Source organism: Triticum dicoccoides, chromosome 3B, assembly GCF_002162155.2.
Source record: "Triticum dicoccoides isolate Atlit2015 ecotype Zavitan chromosome 3B, WEW_v2.0, whole genome shotgun sequence".
Classification (NCBI taxonomy): Eukaryota; Viridiplantae; Streptophyta; class Magnoliopsida; order Poales; family Poaceae; genus Triticum; species Triticum dicoccoides.
In genome coordinates, this window is record NC_041385.1 from 861919127 (window position 1) to 861929845 (window position 10719).

General features: G+C 46.3%; 1 protein-coding gene across 1 annotated transcript; it reads left to right on the top strand.

The window, feature by feature from the left end:
• The first annotated feature begins 3046 nt into the window (after positions 1-3046).
• LOC119282760 (putative cytochrome c biosynthesis ccmC-like mitochondrial protein) lies at positions 3047-4018 on the top strand. Its single transcript, XM_037562870.1, has one exon. It carries the CDS (start codon positions 3272-3274, stop codon positions 3992-3994), a length of 723 nt encoding a protein of 240 aa, XP_037418767.1. The 5' UTR covers positions 3047-3271; the 3' UTR covers positions 3995-4018.
• Positions 4019-10719: the final 6701 nt, after the last annotated feature.

Genomic DNA, 10719 nt, shown 5'->3' on the forward strand with positions numbered 1-10719 from the left:
GCACCTGTTAATACTCTTTATTGTGTTTTCGTTGTGGTGAGTACAGGGAGCTTAACATGGCTAAGATGACGCCCAGATGGGCTCCTCGTCATCGACATCACCACTGGCGCTCAACCTCTTTTTCTCGGACGAGGAACCGGTGCCACGCCTGAGCAAATTTTTCCCCATGTAGCAAACTGCGAAGAGATGCAATCGGCCTGTGCAGGGAAGGGGGATGTTATATACAACTTGGGAAGCACATAGTCGACGGATGTCTCGGGGAACGATCATAGCGATGGATTGGTGTAGGTTGAGGTTATTACAACAGGAGTGGAGAAGATTTTTCAAAACGTTACATGTTCACATTGTTGATCCCGCGCACAGGTTCATGCTTTACATGTACGCAGTTAAGATTCTTAGTGAAAATAATTACATGTATCTCTTGCATGCATATGGATATGGACACGTACCAGAACCAGAGCGTGTTCACATATGTCACGGGTGTCATAATCCGCGTGCAAGCCACTCCAACTGCCAATCGTGGAACATCGCGCGTGGAACACTTGCATGCCGTTGGACAGGACGGTGCGTGGGGCATGCAGCCCGTGAAGTGCGCGGTGAAGTTCCCATCGCGATGAAGGTCACATCGGCTGCGGGAGCCGGTATGTGCGCACTGAGATGCAGGGTGGCGACTGGTGTGACGTGAATGCACGAGGAAGTTATCTGTGGGAGTGACCCGAGCACGCCCGTCGAAGCCGCACGGTTGACACCATCCAACATCGAAGAAGCAATCTGGGCACCGGCAGCAAGGAGGGCCGCGCCGCCCACGGGAAACGACCGTGCTTGGGCTGCGGGATTCACGGCCTCGGCCACCCGGGAGCGCATATCTAGGCATCTGATTATACATATTTGTGGTTGTGTAATTAATATATGCACTTTTAAATACTTTCAATTTTTAAAGGAAACGGAAAGTAGAGAACGAACCTAACACTACTTGGGCCGGCCCATCTTACGTTCGCTTGAAGCGATGCTGGACTCCAACTGGACGATATATGGTTTTCTCAAAAAACTAAATTATTTATATATAGGAGGGGTGCTCGAAGGATCACCGATGTACGATCGATATATAATATAGTATAATTTCGACGAAGGCATCGAGAGCGGCCTTATCAACATCGAGAGCGGTCATCGCAGGGTGATCATCGAGAGCGGCCTTATCGTCTACCTGATCCTGATGGGTGTGGACGCGTTTGACCTCGATTTCGTGGCCTTGATCGTTTGCCTCTTCATCGGCCTCGCCGTCGGCTGCCGCGTCTTGAGGAAGCCCGTGGAGGAGTGGGAGCTGCTTGACTGGCTCATCATCATCTATCTACTAATTGCATAAGTAGTGAATCCACTATGTACTCACCTTGCTGTCGTCTTGCTCTAGCCTAATCAAGTTGGTAGCTGTACTAGGAATCAACAAGAAAATAGTATCACATCCCCGTAGGTTCCCAATTTTAAAAGAATTCCAGCCAAGATGACGGATCCAGCCGTAGGTGCCTCTACATGGGCTTCGGGTAACCAAATATGAACTGGTACCATAGGCACTTTGACGGCAAAAGAGGCGAAAAAAGCAATCCATAGAAGGATTTGGCGCCGCTCACTAAATTCAGTGGTTAATAAAATTTGTAAATCGGTGGTTCCTGTTTGGAGAAGAATCAACAGAATAGCTAATAGCATAAAAACCGATCCCAGTAAAGTATATAGGAAAAACTGATATGCTGCCTTGATCTTTCTTTGTCTCGAACCCCATACCCCTATAATGATGGTAGAGTCAGGGGTGGCCCCAAAGCGGAATTGACCGGCGGTAGTTGGTCGAAGCTCCAGTGGGTAGCCACTCCCTTCTCAGGGAACCGTACGTGAGACTTCCGCATCATACGGCTCCGTCCCGAGCTTCCGTCGTCGGCCCTTGTCATTAGACCACTATGCTTGTCTTTTCCGCCTTTACTCTCGAATCTTTTGCTTCTCGGGTGGTGGTGAACAATGCTGCTTGCGTAGCGGGAGATGCCCGCCCGTCGTTTAGGCCTGCTTCCTGCCCGAAAGAAGGCTAGCCGGACTAGTGGTAGGGGACCCGACCGTAAAAAACCCTACCCTATTCTCGAACCCTCTGCCGAGCTCTACCCTGCCCGCATTTATTTGGAAGGGGGCCAAAGAAATGTCTCCACCTGCTGCCAACAGTCTTTCTTCGGAATTCTACTGAACGGGTCGATCCTCCCCTCCGTTTGTTTTAGCAACTTATCCTAAGGTCTCTTCGCCAAGAACTCTCCGGCAACGACAGAGGAACTAACCTGCCTGCAGTGGCGGGGCGGCTTTTTTTTTTAATAAGACCTGGACGATTATCCCTACCCTCGGTAGCTTACGAGTTTACGTCCATCCCTGGTCGGGTACAGTTTCCTTTATTTTTATCCCTTGTAGCCGTTACCCGAATTCGCGCAAGTGTGTCCACACCCCCCCTGACTTGACGAGGAATTCATTCTCGCGAACAAACACACCCCCTACACACACCTAGGAGCACCCCTTCCTGCATATCCATACAAGACCTGAGTAGGCGGGTCGAGGTCCTACGAGGTACCCACTACTCGGAGTACCCTCCCACCAAAAAAAGATGTGTGGTTCGGTGGTTCGACCAGAAATGCTATGCTTACGCACAAGACTACCCCTCTTCCCGAAAGCTTCGCGGGGACCTTTACTACTTTACGACGACGGGGGACCGCCCGTAGGGGGTTTACTGCACAAGGCCCCTGCAGAGGAAAAGCTTGATCCCAGCGAATAGAAGATGCTCAGCTCCGCACAACATAGGGATTGGCACGCTTTCGGAAAGAACATAGAATAGTAGAGGATCCAGCATGCAGGACACGGCGATCATTAGAAATTCACGAATTAGAAATGCTGTAATATACTCTTTCCCAAAACTTCTCATACCAGACCAACCCACTGAAATGCAAATAGGGATCAGAAATGTGGTCAATATCACGAAGAATAATGAAAGACCATCAAACTCAAGACTACGTTAGCGGAGCAGCATAATTGTTAGTTAGGGGTAAGAGGGGACGGGCCCGTATAGAAAGTCAATCCTTCTTTTTCCGATATGCCGCTCCGCAAGCAAGGAGTGCCACGCACGAGCGGAGCGAAAACTAAGCAAGGGGAATTCCGTCATTCCATGGAAAGCATGCGAAATCCTTTGATTGTTTATAGAATCAAAATAACTATATAGTCTTTCTTGTTCCACTTGCAAGGCAAGGAAAATAAAATGTCAGTTTCGTTATTACAACCTTATTTTTTTATGTCAAAGACAAAAAGCTACGCGCAAATTCTCATTGGATCTCGGTTGTTCTTAACAGCGATGGCTATTCATTTAAGTCTTCGGGTAGCACCACCAGATATTCAACAAGGTGGAAATTCTCGTATTTCGTATGTACATGTTCCTGCGGCTCGGATGAGTATAGTTATTTATATCGCGACAGCTATAAACAGTTCCTTGTTCCCATTAACAAAACATTCCCTTTTTCTTCGCTCTTCCGGAACCGGTACAGAAATTGGTGCTTTTTCTACTTTGTTTACGTTAGTGACTGGGGGGTTTCGGGGAAGGCCTATGTGGGGTACCTTTCGGGTGTGGGATGCTCGTTTAACTTCTGTATTCATCTTGTTCCTTATTTACCTGGGTGCACTGCGTTTTCAAAAGCTTCCTGTCGAACCGGCTCCTATTTCAATCCGTGCTGGACCGATCGATATACCAATAATAAAGTCTCCAGTCAACTGGTGGAATACATCGCATCAACCTGGGAGCATTAGCCGATCTGGTACATCAATACATGTTCCTATGCCCATTCCAATCTTGTCTAACTTTGCTAACTTCCCCTTCTCTACCCGTATCTTGTTCGTTCTGGAAACACGTCTTCCTATTCCATCTTTTCCCGAATCTCCCTTAACGGAAGAAATAGAAGCTCGAGAAGGAATACCACTAAAAACCTAGTTCGCTCTCAAATAAAAACCTAGTTCACTCGCTAAAGCATCCATGACTGAATGGTGAAAGCGCCCACCAACCTAGAAAGGCAAAATGGGTCAAAAAGTAGGTTCGATTCCTGCCGGATGCACTGCCTCTTAAAGACAGAAACAGAGGAGGGAAAGAAGGTAGTATAGGGAACTTGCTTTTGGATTCTTATCGAAAGTGAATCCCTCTAACACTTCTGTTAGTGTTTTATGAGAAAATCTTTTATAGACACAACAAGTGTGAAAATCCTTAGTCACTAGGCAAGAAAGCTTGATGGGAACAAAAAGGATACAATTAGTTCATAATCAAAAAAATGTACAATTTCAAAGGAAAGAAGGAATGGCAAGTTTCCCTCCATTGAACATCAATCAATCTAGAAATAGGTAAAGGAAGGCGTATCACAGGGGTATTTTGCTTTTTTCTATTCACTTCCGTGGGGTTCTAAATTGAAAACATGAACACAAACGAAATCATATTGAAATTACATAAAAAAAGAAAAGGAAGGAGTAGCTCTTGGTTTAAAGAAAAGGGAGGAGATGGATCGAATTCAGTCTTTTTCCTTTCTTTGATGATCTTCCACACATCTATTTGAATTCCCTGCGAGTGAAGGATTTCTCGTATGGAGAAAAACCTCTTGAGCGCTATCTGATCTTATTTTTGTATTTCAAATATGGGACCTGCCTTTTTAATGGGACATCCCGGCAACAGGCCTACTCATGCATGTGGCCAAGTACTCGACCAATCCTCGGAGCGAAGGGATGAACAAATTCTCGAGGTCTGGTTCATTGAGGTCAGCATCACATGAAACCTTTAGCACTTCCGTTCGATATTGGATGGAGTATGGCTGGAAGGTCAGCCTAGCTAGTCTTGTCAATCGGCCCTGACTCGTCTTCTCCTTGGTACCTACCGCTATTGAACTTCGGTACCTATATTCCTGAAACAAGACAGACCTTCACGAAGACCTTCTATTTTGGAATAAGATCGGACATTTCCACATTGAGGTGAAATTACATATGAGGAAAATAATCCTGGACTACGAAAGCTGCCCTTGTGTGGTAGAACCAGGTCTTCCACCGGGCGGTCAGCCAAGTACTGAAGCCCCTGTCTTGATATAGAATAGAAGTGAGTTCACACTAAAAATAGAAGAAGCCCTATGATTTTGGAGCCCTGCTATCAATCACTTCGGTAAAGGGATCGAAAGATTATGGTCTGAAATAGAGATTTGAGAGTCCCTCGTGTGAGTACGTGCTGAAGAGCAAGGAGTGAAAGTGCGTTCATCTTTCTTTCTGCTAGTTGTTTCCTGCTAATAGTGATTAGTGAGTGCCCCATACATAGCCAATGTCCGCCCGTGTTCACATCCAGTCTTCTCTGTACACTAGTGCAGCTTCCAGCTCTATGCTATGTATGGTAGTCGTTTGACTCGGGAATCCCTGATAAAAGCTTTTAGTCCGTGCCTGGCAGTTTCAGCCGTGGTCCAGTCCAGCAGCCTCTTTTCGATCCAAGAGTCGCATGAGAAGAAAGCTTCCGGTTAGCTTCAGTTAGTGTTAGTTAAATAGAACGGGAACCTCGTAACTATGCCAAGCCCGATCTTGGTTCCAATGCTGCAGAGAAAGGTTATGGGTAAAAAGAAGGTCTTTATCCTGGTGTCATTTACTTTCATAAAGCAAATCTTAGTAAATAAATGTGGGTGATCCTACTTAGAATAAGACTTATATTGTGGTGTGAGGTACTAATATAACTCCACTTTATGCGTATAGGAAGGCGGCTGCTTAGAATGCTAAACAGGCCTACTAGATGGCTTATGCTAGAACAAGTCAAGCTCAACAATGCTTAAGCCCAAGGAATGGATCCGTTAAAGACTGGAAATATAGAGTTTATCTCAACCTAACCTATGCAAGCACTTATCCCCTTGCCTTGGATTAGGCACTACAACTATATGTGACTTAGAATCTGACCAGTAACTATACCTTATGAAAAGTAAGCACTAGCTATAGACAGAACTATATAGTCCCGAGTAAGTGGCGCGGAGCGGATTGCAATAAAGCAATAGAGAGTTAGCTACATATATTGAAGTTGAATCTATGCTCTTTGCAAGGCAAAAAGCTATCCAAGATAGTAAGTACTCGGCGGTATACTCCTGTAGCTCCTTGATTCCTTACGCAAGTTAGAGCCTTATGAAAGAGGGAAGACTGCTTATTAATAGGCAACTTTTCTTTAGACATAAAAAAAAGACTGCTATTTGAGGGAATGCAGCATGGGCCCTATAACTTGCTTTTCTATTTCCAACCAAAGCTAGAAGAGCAGCGCGTCTATCCTGAGTTTTCGTGTCTAGCTTGCTTGCTCACTTCCTATAACGGCAATCAAAGAAAATCTCGTTCTGATCCTATAACTTAACTAAACTTAACTAAGTAGTAAAGAGAAGATTAGGATGAGTAAGCCCTGACTTCAAGTCTATGTATAGCAACTAGCTATATTACTACTTATTAGTCATACTTTATCTTGATGGACCTATTGCCGCCTATTTAGAATAATAATAAAGTCTTCTATAGTTACTGGCATATTACTCCCATCAGTGAGAATTGTATACGTAGGAGAGAACCTTGCGCAAAAAGGGCTTTGCTTTATGGTATAGATTAGGAATTGGAATAAGTAAGGCTAACTAAAAGAGAGAAGAGGGTCTACAGTCATTCTATCTCAACACTGAAGAATAAGACGTCTATCCTTACTCTTGCATTAAATAGAATAATATTAAAGGGAGGGGAGTATATCGAATATAAGGCTGCCCTCAGGCAAACCCATAATAAGGCTGATGAAAGCGAAGCAGAATTTAAAACAAATAAGGTACACTCTTGATCCTTACAGCACATCTTTACTATGACTAAAAAGTGCCGGAAGGAGAAAGTCAAAGAAGGACTCGAAACTTGCAGATAATGAATATAAAGATGAAAGATTGAATACTTTATCAGAGATAGATTTTTACTTGGGCTTGAACAAAGCCATTCTTCGCCTTTCTTCGCTAGTTCGCTTAAGTACATAGGTTATGGCAATACAACATTCTATCTTTTGCTTAGGCTTGAAACACTTATTTTCTTATTATCTTTTTTATTTTCTTTCGCCCTAGGCAATATCTTTGCTTGCTGACATAAACTTTCATCATAGATCAAGTTGTTTTTTAGGAGTTTTACCTCTTCTTACTTCTTGACATCAGAAAGACAAGCGCTTACCTCCTCCCTAGCAACCTACATATCTGTCTGCTCAAAGCACATTCGGAGTATAGTTGAAACGGGAGCTTTCCCACCACGGCATCCAACTCTTCTCTTCCGTAAGCAAAGGGGCTTTCAACGAGATAGGGAGCTGTACAATTTCACCCGTGGGTGGGGCTGGCTACGCTTGCTAGATTGGATCAAATATACGTGTCCTACGCTAGGCGGAATCGTTGTTTCACTCCTCCAAGCGTTCCTTGCCAATGGGTAAAGCCTTTATCTATCACTTCGGTCGGAGACATATTAATTACCTTTTTTATCCTTGGACCCTTGAAAGCTCGCTTCCCTTCCTGAACTGAGGGAAACCGGTGCCTGAGAGATCCGTTATCTGCAGTCTCTGAGCTTGATTGCACATCTTTTCCTGCTCATACATGTGTTTTTGCACGCTTGAGACCTCCTCTTTCGCTTGGCTATCCGAGGAAAGATGTCTTACGAGGTGGGTTGGACAACGTACGTAGTGAGCCTGCTGCTATCAGTGTGAAGATGAGCATCTATCTTTCTTTTCAGGATTTAGTGTGTGTGTGCTTGTTCTTAAGGGAACGTGCAAATCACCCAATCATATCAGGATGGATCCAATGGGTGTGATTTTTGTCTGTATTGATCACTTACCCACGCTATAAGAAGAAGGGCGTCATGGAAGAGTTTGGGGTCCAAAGCCACACCTTCTTTCCCCCATAGGAACAGAGGTCAGGAGCTGCCGGCAGGGCGCTGCATTCAATCTGACTGATGGCTCAAGATAAGTACGAGACGTACTTGAGATAGATAATTTATGTATTTCGCTATTTCGAATACCTAAACTGCTGCTAACAAGAATAAGTACGGAGAGATTGGATCTCCCTGGCGTAGTCCCTGAGAAGGTTTGAATTCCTCAAGACGCTCCCCATTGAAAAGAACCGAGAAGGTAACTGAAGTCACTAACCTCATCACCATAGAAATCCCACCTTCGCTGAAAAAAAGTGGGCTGGATAGCCGTCCGGGCCAGGGGCCTTTCAGGGTACATCTTAAAAAGGTCACACTTCAGAACCAGTAAAGGGCGCAGTCAATTGCTCATTCATTGCCTGAGATACTTTCCGAGGAACTGTCGACAGAACGAACATCCTCCATTCTTTCAGTACCTCATCGGTCGAATAATAGAGAATGAGCCATCGGTCCAATGCACTGGCTCATCTCATGGAGGGAAAAAGCAAATGTAGTTAGTTGTCTTGTTGTTGTTCGCCGCCTCGACACATTCCCCGGCATCGTCCCACACAGAAAGAAAGAGCGTGGAGCCCCAGCCCGACCTGTAAGTCCGCTAACGTAAAGCGAGGAGTTGAGCCTGAACTGGCGAACCGAAGTCACTTTCGTAACCATACTTCCTACAGCTAACACGTGTCCAGTCCAGCGGGAACGCGAAGCGCAAACGAACGTGAGCTGCTATACCGAATCCCCCGTTGGCCGTCGGGGACCTAGTCGTAAGGCCATGATCCGCAGGGGAAGGGATCACTCATTCTTCTATTGGGGACAGGTGCACGAACGACAACTCCAAATGTCAGACATCCGCCGCCTATACCTACCGTTTAGGTGGCACCAGCGAGATCCAGCTAAGGTAAGGAACTTCGTGTCGCGGCTGCTCCACTCCGCTGCTGTCTTTTGAACTGAACTTCGTTGCCTTCCCGCGCGCGAAACGAATGGGCGCTGTGTCGTGGGTAAGTTTTGGGGCCGGGGGGGCAGAGAGAGACCAGAAGAATGATTCATTTGGATCGACGAGCCATTTCGCGAATCAATAGAATGTCTCTCTATCCATATCTATTCTATCTTTATATGACGGGCCATAAAAAAAGAAGTATTTTTTTATGGCATGCGGGATGATCGCGCCTAGTAGCCACATATCAGCTGCGCTCAATATGCGGGATTTCCGTTGGATCAGATCTTTCGCTTTGACGAATTTGGACCTAGCGAAAAGGACTCTAAGCCTTCGCGCAAACAAGCAAAGTAGAAGCAAGACGAGGAAGCGGAGCTGTCGTAGAAGCAGTAGCTTCCCCCGACAATATACAATACAACAGTAGCGACCATGAATAAAAAAGCCCCTTGTTTAACGAGTTCGCTGCTTTTCCCAGGCCGGAGAAGGGCAACTACTTATTGATTGATCGCCTTTCTTTGATATGTGTTCAATTTAGTACAATACAAACTACAACTAGATCAAAGCGGAAGGGCCACTCACTATAGAAGCTATAACTAGAAAAGCCCTAGCCAATAGTTTAGTAGTCGGCCAAACCCCCATGCTCACGACATGTTCTTGATATTGATTGAGTTGGAGGGAGTCAGAGACTACCACGGAATCCTTCCATAGTCACCCCGGTGACCTTCGTCACCAAAGCGTCACGACAGTTTCCAAGACCCCTCATATAATCTCCAGTGGGGATCAGTCGGAGCACGTAGGAATGCCGACCACTACATAAGCCGCTGGCGGAGAAAGCTCGAAGAGCTTCCCTTCATTCGCTTCGCGGGAGTCGCACACAGCACATAGCTGGAAGTCAGAGGGCCCGTACTACCTGCCTAACCCTTCGCTCCGAGGGACCGTAGAACGGAAAGCGCCTTCTAAACAACTCGACAGAAGGGAAAGGGCCTATGTATTTGCATGACCCCTGCGGATTTGACCCTACCTACACCCGGAGCCAATCCCCTAGCGGTCCTGCCACCACGCCGCAGAACAGGAGCTCGTGTGGAACCTTGAATTTCTGGCGTAACAGCGGTGGAAGGTATCAAAATATTACGGCCGCATAACCATAACATAGTATATACGCTAAGGTCGGCCAAAATATGGACACCCGAAGGGCCCGGCGCGCACAATCCTATCCTATCCGAGCCCGTCATTGCATGCACTTCGGACAGCCGTCCGTAGCATCATAAGGAGCACCTCCCTTTCGAGGTACCCAAATGGAACGGTCTTTATTTGTGTTGTTGGTTGGTCTTTCTCAACGTGGTCTATAGCACGAAAAACCATTCTTTACAAGATAGGTCCGTTCACATGAAAGAAAATACAAAATCCATTCTTCATGGTCGGGCGCATTTCTCCAAATCCTCCAGGATCACAAGTGGAACGCTAAGCAAGGGTGGGGAGGCTGCGAGCTCCGCGTCGAACAGAAAGAAGCAAGCAGGGGGTGTTGCCGTAGCGCGCCGGAGAGCAAGCGTAGGCAACCAAACTAAATAAGGCTACAAAAGTAGCTAGCTAGCGTTTTTCAGCTGGCTGCCTTTTCTAGCGCGCGTACTCTTCTGTGGAGTTGCACGGAACGAGCCTTGTCTTCCCTCCAATGACTAGCTCCCTTTTCTTGTTCCGGTCACCCTTCTCTTGCCGTGGAAGGACTTTTGCCTGTGGTGTGGTCCAACCCGTGGGCGGAGTCGCCCTCATCCCCCCATTGCTCAGTGCTCCCTGCAGCTTCGCTGGGCTTTACCCGCGTGGGCGCG